General features: G+C 30.3%; 1 protein-coding gene across 2 annotated transcripts in view; it reads left to right on the top strand.

Annotated features, from left to right (window-relative positions):
* Positions 1–21,070, top strand: part of anks1ab (ankyrin repeat and sterile alpha motif domain containing 1Ab) — an 82,412-nt gene extending 61,342 nt beyond the window's left edge. The window contains exons 11-14 of one of the 2 annotated variants that reach the window (XM_079841040.1): positions 550–687; positions 8,890–9,069; positions 19,298–19,395; positions 20,075–21,070. In XM_079841040.1, the coding sequence (XP_079697166.1) occupies positions 550–687; positions 8,890–9,069; positions 19,298–19,395; positions 20,075–20,090 (432 nt within the window). In that variant the 3' untranslated portion in view covers positions 20,091–21,070. The remainder of the gene's footprint in view (positions 1–549; positions 688–8,889; positions 9,070–19,297; positions 19,396–20,074) is intronic. The other variant, XM_079841039.1, reaches the window with a different exon arrangement.
* The last annotated feature ends 204 nt before the right edge of the window (positions 21,071–21,274 follow it).

The following is a 21,274-nucleotide window of genomic DNA, read 5'->3' as shown; positions in this document are numbered from 1 at the left end:
GCTAACACTGAGCGCTAACACTGAGCGCTAACACTCTTAACACTGAGCGCTAACACTGAGCGCTGACACTGAGCGCTAACACTGAGCGCTAACAGCGCTAACACTGAGCGCTAACACTGAGCGCTGACACTGAGCGCTAACACTGAGCGCTAACACTGAGTGCTAACACTGAGCGCTAACAGCGCTAACACTGAGCGCTGACACTGAGCGCTAACACTGAGCGCTAACAGCGCTAACACTGAGCGCTAACACTGAGCGCTAACAGCGCTAACACTGAGCGCTGACACTGAGCGCTAACACTGAGCGCTAACAGCGCTAACACTGAGCGCTAACACTGAGCGCTAACACTGCTAACACTGAACGCTTCTGTTCCTCTGAGCTCTTCTGTAACCCGTCCTGCTCTATTTGTGGCTCATGAATGATGGATTATGGCTATATTGGGCACACAGAAGTGCTCGTGTTTTAGCGGATGTTTGAAGATGGTGATGTCACTCAATGTGTGTGTGTGTGTGTGTGTGTGTGTGTGTGTGTGTGTGTGTGTGTGTGCAGGCGCTGGTGGCAGAGCATGAGATCCAGAACATCTCGTGTGCGGCCCAGGATCCCGATGACCTTTGCACATTTGCCTACATCACGAAAGACCTGAAGTCCGGCTTCCACTTCTGTCATGTGTTCACCACAGTAGAAGTGGTGAGGCTCCTCTGGCCACAGCCAATCAGGGCTGGGGAATTATTATTTTACATCCATTTACAGTTTATTAATTATTATATTAACTGTATTTATTATTTGACATGCATTTACAGTTTATTAATTATTATATTAACTGTATTTATTATTTGACATGCATTTACAGTTTATTAATTATTATATTAACTGTATTTATTATTTGACATGCATTACAGCTTATTAATTATTATATGAAATATATTTATTATTTGACATGCATGTACATTTTGATTAATTATTATATTAACTGTATTTATTATTTGACATTCATTTACAGTTTATTAATTATTATATTAACTGTATTTATTATTTGACATTCATTTACAGTTTATTAATTATTATATTAACTGTATTTATTATTTGACATGCATTACAGCTTATTAATTATTATATGAAATATATTTATTATTTGACATGCATGTACATTTTGATTAATTATTATATTAACTGTATTTATTATTTGACATGCATTTACAGTTTATTAATTATAATATTAAATATATTTATTATTTGACATGCATTTACAGTTTATTAATTATTATATTAACTGTATTTATTATTTGACATGCATTTACAGTTTATTAATTATTATATTAACTGTATTTATTATTTGACATGCATTTACAGTTTATTAATTATTATATTAACTGTATTTATTATTTGACATTCATTTACAGTTTATTAATTATTATATTAACTGTATTTATTATTTGACATTCATTTACAGTTTATTAATTATTATATTAACTGTATTTATTATTTGACATTCATTTACAGTTTATTAATTATAATATTAAATATATTTATTATTTGACATTCATTTACAGTTTATTAATTATTATATTAACTGTATTTATTATTTGACATGCATTTACAGTTTATTAATTATTATATTAACTGTATTTATTATTTGACATGCATTTACAGTTTATTAATTATTATATTAACTGTATTTATTATTTGACATGCATTACAGCTTATTAATTATTATATGAAATATATTTATTATTTGACATGCATGTACATTTTGATTAATTATTATATTAACTGTATTTATTATTTGACATTCATTTACAGTTTATTAATTATTATATTAACTGTATTTATTATTTGACATTCATTTACAGTTTATTAATTATTATATTAACTGTATTTATTATTTGACATGCATTACAGCTTATTAATTATTATATGAAATATATTTATTATTTGACATGCATGTACATTTTGATTAATTATTATATTAACTGTATTTATTATTTGACATGCATTTACAGTTTATTAATTATAATATTAAATATATTTATTATTTGACATGCATTTACAGTTTATTAATTATTATATTAACTGTATTTATTATTTGACATGCATTTACAGTTTATTAATTATTATATTAACTGTATTTATTATTTGACATGCATTTACAGTTTATTAATTATTATATTAACTGTATTTATTATTTGACATTCATTTACAGTTTATTAATTATTATATTAACTGTATTTATTATTTGACATTCATTTACAGTTTATTAATTATTATATTAACTGTATTTATTATTTGACATTCATTTACAGTTTATTAATTATAATATTAAATATATTTATTATTTGACATGCATTTACAGTTTATTAATTATTATATTAACTGTATTTATTATTTGACATTCATTTACAGTTTATTAATTATAATATTAAATATATTTATTATTTGACATGCATTTACAGTTTATTAATTATTATATTAACTGTATTTATTATTTGACATGCATTTACAGTTTATTAATTATTATATTAACTGTATTTATTATTTGACATGCATTTACAGTTTATTAATTATTATATTAACTGTATTTATTATTTGACATTCATTTACAGTTTATTAATTATTATATTAACTGTATTTATTATTTGACATGCATGTACATTTTGATTAATTATTATATTAACTGTATTTATTATTTGACATGCATTTACAGTTTATTAATTATTATATTAACTGTATTTATTATTTGACATTCATTTACAGTTTATTAATTATTATATTAACTGTATTTATTATTTGACATGCATTACAGCTTATTAATTATTATATGAAATATATTTATTATTTGACATGCATGTACATTTTGATTAATTATTATATTAACTGTATTTATTATTTGACATTCATTTACAGTTTATTAATTATTATATTAACTGTATTTATTATTTGACATGCATTTACAGTTTATTAATTATTATATTAACTGTATTTATTATTTGACATGCATTTACAGTTTATTAATTATTATATTAACTGTATTTATTATTTGACATGCATTACAGCTTATTAATTATTATATGAAATATATTTATTATTTGACATGCATGTACATTTTGATTAATTATTATATTAACTGTATTTATTATTTGACATTCATTTACAGTTTATTAATTATTATATTAACTGTATTTATTATTTGACATTCATTTACAGTTTATTAATTATTATATTAACTGTATTTATTATTTGACATGCATTACAGCTTATTAATTATTATATGAAATATATTTATTATTTGACATGCATGTACATTTTGATTAATTATTATATTAACTGTATTTATTATTTGACATGCATTTACAGTTTATTAATTATAATATTAAATATATTTATTATTTGACATGCATTTACAGTTTATTAATTATTATATTAACTGTATTTATTATTTGACATGCATTTACAGTTTATTAATTATTATATTAACTGTATTTATTATTTGACATGCATTTACAGTTTATTAATTATTATATTAACTGTATTTATTATTTGACATTCATTTACAGTTTATTAATTATTATATTAACTGTATTTATTATTTGACATTCATTTACAGTTTATTAATTATTATATTAACTGTATTTATTATTTGACATTCATTTACAGTTTATTAATTATAATATTAAATATATTTATTATTTGACATGCATTTACAGTTTATTAATTATTATATTAACTGTATTTATTATTTGACATTCATTTACAGTTTATTAATTATAATATTAAATATATTTATTATTTGACATGCATTTACAGTTTATTAATTATTATATTAACTGTATTTATTATTTGACATGCATTTACAGTTTATTAATTATTATATTAACTGTATTTATTATTTGACATGCATTTACAGTTTATTAATTATTATATTAACTGTATTTATTATTTGACATTCATTTACAGTTTATTAATTATTATATTAACTGTATTTATTATTTGACATGCATGTACATTTTGATTAATTATTATATTAACTGTATTTATTATTTGACATGCATTTACAGTTTATTAATTATTATATTAACTGTATTTATTATTTGACATTCATTTACAGTTTATTAATTATTATATTAACTGTATTTATTATTTGACATGCATTACAGCTTATTAATTATTATATGAAATATATTTATTATTTGACATGCATGTACATTTTGATTAATTATTATATTAACTGTATTTATTATTTGACATTCATTTACAGTTTATTAATTATTATATTAACTGTATTTATTATTTGACATTCATTTACAGTTTATTAATTATTATATTAACTGTATTTATTATTTGACATGCATTACAGCTTATTAATTATTATATGAAATATATTTATTATTTGACATGCATGTACATTTTGATTAATTATTATATTAACTGTATTTATTATTTGACATGCATTTACAGTTTATTAATTATAATATTAAATATATTTATTATTTGACATGCATTTACAGTTTATTAATTATTATATTAACTGTATTTATTATTTGACATGCATTTACAGTTTATTAATTATTATATTAACTGTATTTATTATTTGACATGCATTTACAGTTTATTAATTATTATATTAACTGTATTTATTATTTGACATTCATTTACAGTTTATTAATTATTATATTAACTGTATTTATTATTTGACATTCATTTACAGTTTATTAATTATTATATTAACTGTATTTATTATTTGACATTCATTTACAGTTTATTAATTATAATATTAAATATATTTATTATTTGACATGCATTTACAGTTTATTAATTATTATATTAACTGTATTTATTATTTGACATGCATTTACAGTTTATTAATTATTATATTAACTGTATTTATTATTTGACATGCATTTACAGTTTATTAATTATTATATTAACTGTATTTATTATTTGACATTCATTTACAGTTTATTAATTATTATATTAACTGTATTTATTATTTGACATGCATTACAGCTTATTAATTATTATATGAAATATATTTATTATTTGACATGCATGTACATTTTGATTAATTATTATATTAACTGTATTTATTATTTGACATGCATTTACAGTTTATTAATTATAATATTAAATATATTTATTATTTGACATGCATTTACAGTTTATTAATTATTATATTAACTGTATTTATTATTTGACATGCATTTACAGTTTATTAATTATTATATTAACTGTATTTATTATTTGACATGCATTACAGCTTATTAATTATTATATGAAATATATTTATTATTTGACATGCATGTACATTTTGATTAATTATTATATTAACTGTATTTATTATTTGACATGCATTTACAGTTTATTAATTATAATATTAAATATATTTATTATTTGACATGCATTTACAGTTTATTAATTATTATATTAACTGTATTTATTATTTGACATGCATTTACAGTTTATTAATTATTATATTAACTGTATTTATTATTTGACATTCATTTACAGTTTATTAATTATTATATTAACTGTATTTATTATTTGACATGCATTACAGCTTATTAATTATTATATGAAATATATTTATTATTTGACATGCATGTACATTTTGATTAATTATTATATTAACTGTATTTATTATTTGACATGCATTTACAGTTTATTAATTATAATATTAAATATATTTATTATTTGACATGCATTTACAGTTATTAATTATTATATTAACTGTATTTATTATTTGACATTCATTTACAGCTTATTAATTATAATATTAAATATATTTATTATTTGACATGCATGTACATTTTGATTAATTATTATATTAACTGTATTTATTATTTGACATGCATTTACAGCTTATTAATTATTATATGAAATATATTTATTATTTGACATGCATGTACATTTTGATTAATTATTATATTAACTGTATTTATTATTTGACATGCATTTACAGCTTATTAATTATAATATTAAATATATTTATTATTTGACATGCATTTACAGCTTATTAATTATAATATTAAATATATTTATTATTTGACATGCATTTACAGTTTATTAATTATAATATTAAATATATTTATTATTTGACATGCATTTACAGCTTATTAATTATAATATTAAATATATTTATTATTTGACATGCATTTACAGCTTATTAATTATAATATTAAATATATTTATTATTTGACATGCATTTACAGCTTATTAATTATAATATTAAATATATTTATTATTTGACATGCATTTACAGTTTATTAATTATTATATTAACTGTATTTATTATTTGACATTCATTTACAGTTTATTAATTATTATATGAAATATATTTATTATTTGACATGCATGTACATTTTGATTAATTATTATATTAACTGTATTTATTATTTGACATGCATTACAGCTTATTAATTATTATATGAAATATATTTATTATTTGACATGCATGTACATTTTGATTAATTATTATATTAAATATATGTATTATTTGACATGCATGTACAGTTTTATTAATTATTATATTACATTTATTTATTATTTTACATGCATGTACAGTTTAATTAATTATTATATGAAATATATTTATTATTTTACATGCATGTACAGTTTTATTAATTATTATATTAAATATATTTATTATTTGACATGCATTTACAGTTTTAATCATTATTATATGAAATGTATTTATTATTTTACATGCATTTCATATTTTAATTTAGATTGATATATGTAATTTAGTTTTTATTAATTATATGAAATATATTTATTATTTGACATGCATGTATATTTTGATTAATTATTATATTAAATATATGTATTATTTGACATGCATGTACAGTTTAATTAATTATTATATTAAATGTATTTATTATTTTACATGCATTTACAGTTTATTAATTATATGAATATATGTATTATTTTACATGCATTTACAGTTTATTAATTATTAGACAATTATTTATTATTTTACATGCATTTACAGTTTTATTAATTATTATATGAAATATATGTATTATTTGACATGCATGTACAATTTTATTCATTATTATATTAAATATATTTACTATTTGACATGCATTTACAGTTTATTAATTATAATATTAAATATATTTATTATTTGACATGCATTTACAGTTTATTAATGATAATATTAAATATATTTATTATTTGACATGCATTTACAGTTTATTAATTATAATATTAAATATATTTATTATTTGACATGCATTTACAGTTTATTAATTATAATATTAAATATATTTATTATTTGACATGCATTTACAGTTTATTAATTATAATATTAAATATATTTATTATTTGACATGCATTTACAGCTTATTAATTATAATATTAAATATATTTATTATTTGACATGCATTTACAGTTTATTAATTATTATATTAACTGTATTTATTATTTTACATGCATTTACAGTTTATTTATTATTATATTAAATATATTTATTATTTTACATGCATTTACAGTTTATTTATTATTATATTAAATATATTTATTATTTTACATGCATTTACAGTTTATTAATTATTATATTAACTGTATTTATTATTTGACATGCATTACAACTTATTAATTATTATATTAAATGTATTTATTATTTTACATGCATTACAGCTTATTAATTATTATATGAAATATATTTATAATTTGACATGCATGTACATTTTGATTAATTATTATTTTAAATATATTTATTATTTCACATGCATTTAGTTTAATTAATTATTATATTAAATATATGTATTATTTGACATGCATGTACAGTTTTATTAATTATTATATTACATTTATTTATTATTTTACATGCATGTACAGTTTTATTAACTATTATATTAAATATATTTATTATTTTACATGCATGTACAGTTTTATTAATTATTATATTAAATATATTTATTATTTGACATGCATTTACAGTTTTATTAATTATTATATGAAATGTATTTATTATTTTACATGCATTTCATATTTTAATTTAGATTGATATATGTAATTTAGTTTTTATTAATTATATGAAATATATTTATTATTTTACATGCATATACAGTTTTATTAATTATTATATTAAATATATTTATTATTTTACATGCATTTACAGTTTAATTAATTATTATATTAAATATATTTATTATTTGACATGCATTTACAGTTTTATTAATTATTATATGAAATGTATTTATTATTTTACATGCATTTCATATTTTAATTTAGATTGATATCTGTAATTTAGTTTTTATTAATTATATGAAATATATTTATTATTTTACATGCATGTACAGTTTTATTAATTATTATATGAAATATATTTATTATTTTACATGCATTTACAGTTTAATTAATTATTATATTAAATTTATTTATTATTTTACATGCATTTACAGTTTTATTAATTATATGAATATATGTATTATTTTACATGCATTTACAGTTTATTAATTATTAGACAATTATGTATTATTTTACATGCATTTACAGTTTTATTAATTATTATATTAAATATATTTATTATTTGACATGCATGTACAATTTTATTCATTATTATATTAAATATATTTATTGTTTGACATGCATGTACAGTTTGATTAACTATTATATTAAATACATTTATTATTTGACATGCATTTACAGTTTTAATCATTATTATACAAAATGTATGTATTATTTTACATGCATTTCATTATTTTATTTAGATGATTGTCTGACTGCTTTATGTAAATGAGCTCTGTTCTGATTGGCTGGTAACTCTTGACTGACAGGTTGTGTTTTGGCTGATATAGTTTCCTCTGCCGCGTTTAGCTTTTTATATCCACACTGAGAGTGAAGAGGCTCTTGTGATTATTGAATGACTCGACTGATGGCTGTTCTCCGCAGACGCAGACGTATGAGATCATCCTGACGCTGGGACAGGCCTTTGAGGTGGCGTATCATATGGCTCTCCAGGCACAGAAGTCCCGGCGCCACAGTTCATACGCCGGCCCAGCCTCTGAGAGCCTGGAGCCCAAGCCCAGCCGGCCCAGCTCTCAGTCCCGCAGCAGCACTCGCCGCTCCACCGTGAGTATCGCTCTCAGCCTGGGATTGAGCATCAATGTGTGTTATTCCATCTCCTCTTTCCCCTCGGCTAGTAAACACTACAGTATTGCTCTTACAGTGGACGACTGCAGGGCATTCAGCAGAAATGTGCAGCGTAATAGTTTGATAAAACACTTCTGATTCTCTTTTTTTTGAGCGGTAAAGCTGCCTCAATCATAAATCTAGTGGCCGGACTCCTCATGGATGACGTTTCATAAATGCACAGCAAACTTAAGGATGTGACTGTAACACAGAGAAAGTTTTTGCAAATGTGTGACATAAAATCGTTAATTCAGCCACAATGCAGTTGAAAAAATTTACAGCAAGGAAGAGGTTACACGAGAGTACAAAACAGACACACACACACACACACACACACTGCCCCTGCCCCTAAACCTACCCATCACACACACACACACACACACTGGCCCTGCCCCTAAACCTACCCATCACACACACACACACACACACTGGCCCTGCCCCTAAACCTACCCATCACACACACACACACACACACACACACACACACACACACACACACACACACACACACACACACACTGCCCCTGCCCCTGCCCCTAAACCTACCCATCACACACACACACACACTGCCCCTGCCCCTAAACCTACCCATCACACACACACACACACACACTGCCCCTGCCCCTAAACCTACCCATCACACACACACACACACACACTGCCCCTGCCCCTAAACCTACCCATCACACACACACACACACACACTGCCCCTGCCCCTAAACCTACCCATCACACACACACACACACACACTGGCCCTGCCCCTAAACCTACCCATCACACACACACACACACACACACACACACTGCCCCTGCCCCTAAACCTACCCATCACACACACACACACACACACACACACACACACACACTGCCCCTGCCCCTGCCCCTAAACCTACCCATCACACACACACACACACACACTGCCCCTGCCCCTAAACCTACCCATCACACACACACACACACACACACACACACACACACACTGGCCCTGCCCCTAAACCTACCCATTACACACACACACACACACACACACACACACACACACACACACACACACTGCCCATCACAGGAGACATTCTGCATTTTTACATTTTCAAAAAACATCACTTAGTCTGATTTATAAGATGTTTTCCTCATGGGGACCAAAAAATGTCCCCACAAGGATGAGGATTTCGGATATTGCCATCTTTGTGGGGACATTTTGTCCCCATAACGTAGGGATTACCAGTCCACTTACACACACACACATAAATACACATACACACACACACACACACACACTCATGCACAAACATAAATAATAAAATAAGTAAATAAATAAATTTGCTTAATTTATTACTTAAACATTTAATTAATTAATTTATTTATCTTATTTATACATTTGCTTATAAGTGTAGAGAAAAGTATGTATAAAATGTATTAAGTAAATACATTAAAATAAAATTAAATGATTGAATGGTAAATTAGCATATGATAAAAATGTAAAAAGTAAATAAATAAATGAGATTAAAATAAATATATGTGGAAAAGACTAGAGTAAAACTGTGAATATAATAATACAAATAAAATTAATTAATTAATGAATTAACTAAAATAAACCTGCAAAAGTTTAGAGAAAAACCATATATATTAAATGAAGTACATAAATAAATAAATAAATAATTAAAATAATTAAATGTTAAATTAACATATAATAAAATGTAAAAAAATAAATTAGATTAAAATAAATGAATTAAAAAAATATTAATCTATTAAATTAACGATTAATATAAATTAATAAAAATATATACAAATAAATGATTCAACTAACAGTACATTCTTATAGGGAGTAGAAAAGATATATAATAAAGTAACTTAATAGAAACCAATGTTAGATATATGATATTAATGTTTAATTGGGTGTTTTTAAAAGACAGATGTCTTTTAAATTTCAGGATGGGGTCCCTCACACGATAATGTTCATATTTGGGGGTCCGTGGCATCTAAAAGTTTGGAAAGTCCTGCTCTAATCTACCTTCAAACATCAGATTTTAAATGCCTTGTCTCTATTTTAACATGGAATATAAAATATACTTTTCAGTGGGGAAAAATATCTCATAAAAACTGTATAAATATTGCATAGTATCATAAAATATCCCCTTAACATTCTAAATAATAATCCAAAAATATTATTGAACAAAAATATATTACATTGGTTTTCCTGGGAAAAAATAAAAATAATATTTTCAAGGCTTCGGTCACTTTTGACCATGAATGAGTCAAGTGTGACGAAGAGGAGCAGAGGGTTAAATATGTCTAGGCCTGTCACGATAACTACTTTATGTTTCGCGATATATCGTCCCCGAAATAATCGCGGTAAACAGTATTATTGTCATTTTAAGACTATTTTACGCCACTGAATATATAATCCTAATATAACAGCATAATAATGCAAGTAGACCTACACACTTTCCAATCACAACCTTTTGATTCTTTAGATCATGGAAATTAAGGGTAAAAAATATATTATCCTAAATAAAAAAATAAAAATTGCATAAATAGTAAATAAAAATGTTCTCTTGTGAAGCGGCTTTAACACTCGTCATTCTGCGTTGGCATTTATATGTGCAGCGGATCAGGGGATTGCGGCTTTGAAATCGAGTCCATTTGGGCTTATTCTTCCAAACTGTCAGTAGGAAAACACTAGAACAACGAGAAGGCCTGGCTCTCAGTCTCCGCTCTAATTCATCCCAAAGCTGTTCTATCGGGTTCCTCCACACCAAACTCCTCATCCATGTCTTTATGACGCTTTGTGCTCTCGTCAGTCATGCCCAAACTGGGCCCACAAAGTTGGGAGCATGAAATTGTCCAAAATGTCTTGGTGAAGCATTAAGAGTTCCTTAACGTCTCAAATGGCGGCTTTTTCTCACCTGTGGATAACCGCTCTGTGTGTGAAAGACCTCCGTCACGGAAAACATACAAGATGACGCACAATCCAGTAAATGTTGGTGACATTCATTATCATGTAAACATAATGGCCGATATATTGCATCACAAAATATATATTGATTATTGCGACAGGCTTAAATATGGCACCATTACATTTGGATATTTTTAAATCACAATATATCCGCAGCACACACTTCATTCTTATTTCTGTCTAATTCTATATTTATTCTGAATTGCTGATTTTTTCGCAGAATTATAGTGTTGGTTTTTCCACAACTTAAAACAAAAGCTGAAGCAAGCATTTCTGTTTTGTTTTGTTTTGTTTTGGTCAAGCCAAGACGATTTGATTAGTTGCAAGACTATAAACATGATGAACAAAATAAAGAGCTAAAGTAAGCGGTAGTTGGATGATAGATAGGTGTCAACAAGAGGAACAGGCTCATTCTATTCAATTATAAGTTCGTTTTGATATTGTTTCAAACATAATTTGAGTAGTTGTATGGAATGTTTTAGACCGAGAACCGCAAAAATATATGATAAACCGGGTTCCCACGCTTTCTGGAAGTACTTGAATTTCAGACACATGGATTCAAGGCCTGGAAAGTACTTGAAAACAAACACAGGTCCTTGAAAGTGCTTGAATTAAGCATAAACCACATTTTGTTAGAGTAGCGTGTGCTATTACAAAAACTGGCCAAAGCCAGAACAAAACCGCATTACGGGAGGAAGCTATTTCAATATATTTCTGCTGTTCCTTAAGCGCCATCTACTGTCAAAACGGTTTAGGCTTTGCTGTAATTTGGATGCATTTTAAAGATCTAGACTTTTATTACTGAAATGCTGGAAAGTATTTACAAGAGCAATATTTCATCACCGCTTACCGCTCAAGAAATAAAAAGAAGAAAAGCACGTAAACATTTGAAATGGGCCGTTATTACGGCAGCGATTGTATATGTTAAATATAATATATGTGCAGGTCTTAAAAGCCTTCAAATTGATCTTTAAAAAGGTACATGTGACTTAATAAATAATTGTGCATATTTTTAATGCCTAACAATTAACTTGTCCGTATCTTTTCATTTAATTGGAAAATTAATGGATACAATATTATCTCTATATTTTGATGTTTTAATTAAGTAATGATTTATAAAAAGAGAACTAAAACTAGTGTGAAATAAATGTTAAAAGCAGGAATAAGAGCGATCTCTCGTTAAAACTCGCTCGATCTTCTACATCAGCCTCTTTCCTCATTGGATTTTGTAAAATTCAACATTTTTCCTCATTGGACGTTGTATTTTAGTTGTCAGTGTGCCTTAGCGTTACTGCATTAATGATAGACACAGGTACAGTAGGTGTTTGATATATTGGCAGTAACACACACACCTTTATCATATTTATTGTGCTTGATTTCAAATAAAAGGTGCTTTAAAAAGTCCTTGAATCTGGTGTTCATGAAACAGTGGGAACCCTGAATAAAACCAAAAACATAAAAATAATAAATTCAAAAACACTTATTTTTGAATATGTTTTGAAAAACATAGGCCCTCATGTTCACTTAATTGTGAAACGAATGATTTCCATCAGTGAAAAATGGTTTGTTTCATTTTTTTATCCAATATATTTAGACATATATGATGGGATGGAACAGGTTTAATTGACCTATCGGTAAGCCCCGCCCCCCTTAGTTACTGTTGCTAACTCGGACAAACAAACGGAGTTGCTATATCTTACAATGTACAGCTGTCCGTGTGAAAACCTTATCCCAAGATGTTTTTGGACACAGATTGTAGCGTATATCCCGTCCGAATGATGGACAAACTTTACTGATGGTTTATCAAGTTTATTATGTCCTGTTTCACTCCAGAAAATCATCGTAAGAGCTGAACAAACAAAGCATAAGAAATGCGCATTAACATCTCATTCACAAACTCTCTCTCTCCGTTGCATTACCATTAAAGGGTTAGTTCACCCAAAAATGAAAATTCTGTCATTAATGACTTACCCTCATGTGGTTGGACACCCGTCAGACCTCCGTTCATCTTCAGACACAAATGAAGATATTTTAGTGTAAATCTGATGCTCTGAAAGGCCTCCATTGGCACAATGGCACGGTTCACTCTCAAGACCCTTAAAAGACACTAAAGACGTCGTTACAAAGTCCATCTCACTACAGTGGTTCTACAAGAACTTTATGAATCGTGAGAATAGTTTTTGTGCGCAAAAAAACCCTAAATAACGACTTATATAGAGATGACGATTTCAAAACACGGCATCATGAAGCTTTGAAGCGTTATGAATCAGTAAATCGATTCAGCGGTTTGAATCGCCAAATTTCAGCAGTTTGACACGCGATCCGAATCTTCATTCGGCTCATTGATTCATAACGCTTCGAAGCTTCATGATGCCGTGTTTTGAAATCGTCATCACTATGTAAGTCGTTATTTAGGGTTTTTTTGCGCACAAAAACTATTGTCGCCGATTCATAAAGTTATTGTAGAACCACTGTAGTGAGATGGACTTTGTAACGACGTCTTTAGTGCCTTTTAAGGGTCTTGAGAGTGAACCGTGCCATTGTGCCAATGGAGGCCTTTCAGAGCTATCAGATATTAACTTAAATATCTTCATTTGTGTCTGAAGATGAACGGAAGTCTTACGGGTGTCGAACAACATGAGGGTAAGTAATAAATGACAGAATTTTCATTTTTGGGTGAACTAACCCTTTAACAGACACAGCAAATTACACACTTACACTCACAACTAACAGTAAACAAACATACACACAGAGCTTATGGCTTTCCGCGGGTGCAGTTAATAACTGGTTAACTTTGTATCTGCAAAACAACTCCGATAAACTGCGTGCGAGCTCTTCCTTTCACTACCCGTAGACTATAATTCTCATCAAAATAGGAGCCCTCATTAGTAGGACAGATAATGTAGACCTTAAACATATCTAAAATTAAATGAATTTACATATAACCAGTTTAATATGGAGAGGCACTGAAATGTGTTTTTGACCTACAGTGTCACATGACGTGAGAACATTTAGTTATTTCGGTTTGTATGTTAGCAGGGACTTTAATCGCAATTTAACGAGAGTTTGACAAACAGAAAATCCTCTCAGGATCGCTGGAGTCAGTGCTACAGAACCTCAGGTACAACATTTGAGCATTTGTGTAGCATAAACACCATCAAACCGATGAGAGCTTCGGATTTTCCAATGTTTCTCTATGACGCTGAAACCTAAAGATGTCCGAGTTCCGGTCCCAGTGCAACTGATACTCAACTGCGATTGGCTCATCTGCGTTCGAGGGGAGGGGCTTACCGATAGGTCAATTGTGTGGAGAGCTGTCACCTCCAGTCCCAGTATATTTCTCATGTCTTAACTGTCTGTAATCTGTCTCTGTGCTTCTGCCCGCTCCTCCTTCCCAGGGTGCACCTGTGCTTGAATGCCGCTGCTGTTACTGTCACACGTGCTCCGCCCACCGCCCCTCCTACCTCCCGCTGCCCTCTATCAGCCCTGGAGTTCAGGTTCTCTCTCTCTCTCTTCCTCACATTCTCCCGCACTCTTCCTCCTCTGGCTTTCTCTTCCCTGCCACTTATTCACTTTACTAATTTTCCTCTTACGTTTTCCGATTTTCACTGTTATCCACCTATTTTTTCCCCCATGTACATCTTTGGTTGACACTAGCAACAGGTCACAACTTTAAAATGTGGTATAAGGGCAATCTTTTTACATTCAAGATGATATGAAAGTGTATGAGGATATGTTGAGGTCTTGTTTTTGCCTGAAGATATGCTCGATATGTCAGGAAGAATAAAGTTTGTTTAGGTGACTCTGACCAAACCTGTCAAGAACATGTCCAGATGATCATTCACTCCAGAATCAAATGGAAAAAATAAGATATTATAATATTGGCTAATTATAATATCTCCACTAATATTGGCACCTTTGGTAAATATGAGCAAAGGATTGTATGTCCTTTTAGATCTTTCATTTCATAGTCTCTCATTGGAGTCAAACATTTGAAAGTGGAGGAAAATCTCATTATGAAACGTTGGCCACTATTATTGCATCGTCCTTTCCCCCAAGAGAACGGCTCTGAGTCTTCTTCTGTAATGTCCCATGAGTTTTGGAGATCAGAGATCATTCCTCCACACAGAATCTCTCCAGATCCTTCAGATTCCAGCTCTTCAGGTCATCACTCGTTCTCTATAGGGTTCAGGTCAGGGACTGGGACGGCTCAGTCACACATTTGTGTGTTGATTTTGATGTTTGTTTTGGATCATTGTCCTGATGGAAGATCCAACCACGGCCCATTATCAGATTTCTAGCAGAAGTCGTCAGGTTTTGATGTTTTATCTTCTGGTATTTGCTAGAATCCGTGATGCCATGAATCTGAACAAGAAGTCCAGGACCTCCACCAAAAAAATAGGCCCATAAAAGGTGTATTTAACCGTGGGCATGTTTTTTTTTTTAACCCATTTGGTGGGTTTACTGCCAAAAAGCTCTTTTTAGTGTCATGTGAGCACAGAACCAGGTCCCGTCTGAAGCTCCAGTCATATCTGACCACTGAATATGCTGGAGTTTGTTTCTGGATGAGCGAGGAGGATTGTTCTTGACAAATCCTCCCAAACAACATGTGGTGATGTAGGACCTGTTTGATCATTTTTTAAGTCTTTCTGACCCCAAGACTCAACTAATATCTGTGATCTTGGAAGAGTCTTTGTCCACTCAAACTCTCCTCTCGTGCATTAGGATGATATACACACACACACACACACACACACACGTCAGATTCATCACATCTTTAGCTGATTGAACTTCTTCATGATTGGCCTGATGGTGGAAATGGGGATTCTCAGTGCTTCAGCTGTTTTCTAATTTTGTGAAGCTCAACAATCTTTTGCTGCACATCAGAACTATATTCTGTGGTTTTCCTCATTGTGATGATGATTGAGGGAATTTGGCCTTTGTGTTTCCTCATATTTACACTCCTGTGGAACAGGAAGTCATGGCTGGACAGTTTCTTGCTCCTAGTCACTAATGAATGGGATATACTTCAGAGATATTTTACTCATTGTGGCCAACAAACATTTGTCATAGTGTGATTTCCTTCCACTTTCAATTTTACGTCAATGAAAGGTTTGTGAATTTTGTTGAATGAAAGATCAAAAGGATAAAAAATGCAGATTTATTTTCACAGCCACCTTTTCTCTTATTTACCAAGGGTGCCAATATTAGTGGAGGGCACTTAGACCACATTTACACTGCAGGTCTTGATGCACAATTCTGATTTGGTGACTATATTTTTTTGATGACCCACTTACATCATCTTTTAAGAGTGACCCGTATCCGATATTTGCATTTACACTATACACTGACGAACCAGCCCAAGATGTTCTGACTCGGAAAAGAAAGTAAAATGGCGTTATATGCAATGGACGCAGACGAAATGATTATTCAATGTTTTGCTTTCCACACTATCAGGGTTCCCACTCGTCCTGGAAAACCTTGAAAACCTGGAAAATTGATGACAAATTTTCCAGTCCTTGAAAACACATGGAAAATTTGAGAAAATATAAAATGTCCTGGAAAATCTTGTTGTCGTCTGGGAAAATTCTTTAAAAAAAAGTTATTTCTTTAGCCGAGTATAAAGAGTTTATCGCTGGCCCAAACAATTAGCGCTAGTTACAGAAAGCACATGTTCAGGAATGCTGAGTTTGATACGTGTGAGTAGTATTTTGAATAATGATGTTTAGTCTTGTGGTGCCACTTGCAGCCGTTAGCTAATGCTAATGCTATAACTGCTCAAATGTATGCAGTGAATGTTAACTCGTAAGCTGCTACATAATCACATCATTTTGATATAAAGTCACATTTGTGTGTTATTAAGTCAGAATTGCAAGATATAGTCAGAATTGCGTGATATAAACTCGCAAGTCTTTTCTTCACAATTGACTTTTTTGCACAGTTGCGAGTTAGCAAGTTGCAATTGCAAGTTAAAAAGTCAAATTCTGAGGAAAAAAGAATTGCGAAAATTTTCGCGTTTATATCACAAATATGTAAACTCGCAATTGCGAGAAAGTCAGAATAGCGAGATAAAAAGTCACAATTACCTTTTCTTTCTATTCTGTGGTGTAAACAAGCTTCCATAGTCATAATGTATGATTAAGAGCTCATATTGAAAAATGCTGGATTGTTAAGTAATGGCAATAAACTGTACGGCTTTAAAAGACTTAGAAAGCAATATTTGGCATGATCCTTGTCTTTTATTCCCACCGTAGTAAAATTGAAAATGTCCTGGAAAAGTACTGGAAAATGGTTGCTGAAAAAGAGTGGGAACCCTGACTATCTTTAAAGATCAGCAAAACATTGCTCTCGTAAGAGAAAAAAGGGCCTTTAGTGTCATGTGATCGCAGTTCGTGTCCACCTGAGTTGACGTCATTCACCTCCATCTCTTTTTCAATGACGCACGACTTGCATTTACTTGGGAATATCCGATTTGACATGGCAGACGCAAATGCGTGTCTCCGAACCCTATCGGATTTATTACCACATATGAGTGAGGCCTGAATCCGATCGGAGGACATCGGAATTCATGCGTTTTTTTCCTGCTTACATGTTCACACGTCATATCCGATCCATGCCACATGAGAGGGAAAATTCAGAATTGGGTCACTTGAACCATGCATTGTAAATGGGGCCTTATTTTCATTTAAGCAAAATTTAATTGATGAGGGGTGAAATGTGACCCAGACATGTTTTCGAGAGATTCGTGCCGATATAGTTCACATATCACTGTGCATTTCTTCAATTGGGTTTGCCAAGCCTGGAGCAATGTCTTTTGAAATTATTTCATATAGTGGAACGAAAAGTTTGCGTCATGGACTTTTCAAAAACAAAGTATTGCGTTTTAAGCTATACTTAATGACATTTACATTGTCTAACTCAACTTTTTTGGGGACAAAACGCAAAATGACAGTATCAGGCGACCTTAAAGACGCTCACAATTTCTTGTAAATTCATGCAATGGCTCCAGTGAGCAACTATTCCCAGGCATTTGTGTATATGCACTCAAACCAGCATCAGGTCCAGATATAAGTGTTGTTGTCTGTCTACGGTGGTTTCTCCTACATGGTGTTCATCCACAACGGCCATCTCCTCACTTGTGTGAAATGTGGTTCTCCGTTGGCTGCCATTCTCTCCTGCCGTCTCACTCCTCGCTCCTGCTTCTCCGGCAGATCGACCCTCTGGAGCCAGAAACGGACCTGCAGTCCCTGGGCAGCACCAGTTGGCTCTTCGAACCACGGGATTCCTCCAGACCTTCGAGTAGCACCAAGTATGAGACCACCATATTTTGAAGCAGGGCACGGCCCTTGTCCAATCCTGCCTGCTGCCCCTTTTCAACCCCACGCCCCATATACTCGAGTGCCCCGTGCCTTCTCACTGTGATTTGTAGCCTCCCTCAGGGCAAGACTACTTCCCACGCCAATCCCGATCCCGGTCCTTGCCTGCATTGCCCTCTCGGAGAGCCGAACACCATCCTTTTTTTGTCGAGCGCTTTCTGGAATTCTTGGATTTGCCGTATATCCAGCCTCCTCAAACTCTTCCGTCATGGCGCCGGTGAAAGCGTCCATATTTTATACATTGCGCTGAATGTTTACGGTTTGGCCCCTCGTACCACAGGGTCCTCTATCACAAAACCTCCGAACTTGTAAAACGCAGAGTAGCTCTGACACTTGTAGCATCTCCTCATCCGGATGGACACGTTTGGCGGAACTTCATTCGAAATTAGTAGATCAACAAACTCTCTGACTGCAACAGCAATACTAGTACTGTTTTTTTCAAGTTTACGTACGTTCACGATCATGAATGCAACATCCTCAAACCCTGTAGCACTAGATCACTTTCCCCCCCCCTGTAGTTGGACCCATGTCCCCCCCCCTCCCCAGCAGTTTTACAAAAAGAGTTGGTCTGTAATCTCGATTCACATCCAGTGCTTCCTTTTTTCTTACCAGGCATCTGCAGCTCTGAGGCCCTCGGAAGAAAGACTATGCCTGTTTAGAGCGTTTAGAGGTTTGCAATGCAATACAAATTTAATAGGAAGAGTAAAATACAGCCCCAAGAAAATGGAAAAACCAAGACAACGTCCCCATTCTCGTCGTTTTTGGGACGCAATTTGAATAATGACCTTTTATCTAACAAGGGAATCCATTTTATCTCATAAAGTTCTATATTTGAAACTTTAACATCACATAATAAGTGTGTGTATAACCTCTATGTTCATTTTGTGATTGATGATTTGTTCCGTAAATTAAGTTACCTGAGAGAAGTCATTTGCAGAAAGATAAGACGCACTATTTTCATAGACGTGATAACAGTAAATGTTACTTTTTTCAATTGTAAAAGATTTCCCATGATGACAATTATCTTTAGAGAGAGGATAATGAAGCCAAGAAAAAGGCTAGAGAAAAACAGCTCCAAACAGCCTTACGCATATTGTGGCATGTACTGTAAATTTGCACCACTTTGTTTATTCACGCAAAAAAAAAAAACTAAAAACTGTTATTTCAATGTATTAGATGCTAGAAATCTGCTTTGGTTTTATGTTCTGTCTTGGTTCATATGCCATGTTCACACTGCGGCTAAAGACGATTTGTTTTACTCTCAGTTTGTTATTTACAGCAGTAACGGTTTTGGAACTAGATTCACGCACAAAACATTTAAATTGTGCGCATTTTATAAAATATACAAACTAGTAATTAACGCCGTGACGTCATTCTAAGGTAACAGAAAAAAAACAGAAACTGAGCTATGTGTCTTGGTTTCTTCGCATATTTCGATTCTCCCACCAAACCTAAAAATACAGGACATAAATTATGCCTCTGTTCACTTATATTTATCGTCAAAAATAACGGTATCCATGTTTCTGGTTCATAGCCGCGCAGGTAGACGCTGCTTCTGCGGTGACGGTTTCGCAACGGTCATTATTGCACCACTTTGTTTATTCACGCAAAAAAAAAAAAAAAAAAAAAAAAAATATATATATATATATATATATATATATATATATATATATATATATATATATATATATATATATATATATATATATATATATATATATATATATTCAGTGTAGAAATCTGCTGTCTTACTTTGGTTTTATGTTCACACTGTGGCTAAAGACGATTTGTTATTTTTTACTCCGTTATTTA

Source organism: Gobio gobio (assembly GCF_949357685.1).
Source record: "Gobio gobio genome assembly, chromosome: 17".
Lineage (NCBI taxonomy): Eukaryota > Metazoa > Chordata > Actinopteri > Cypriniformes > Gobionidae > Gobio > Gobio gobio.
This window is presented reverse-complemented; position numbering and strand designations above follow the sequence as displayed.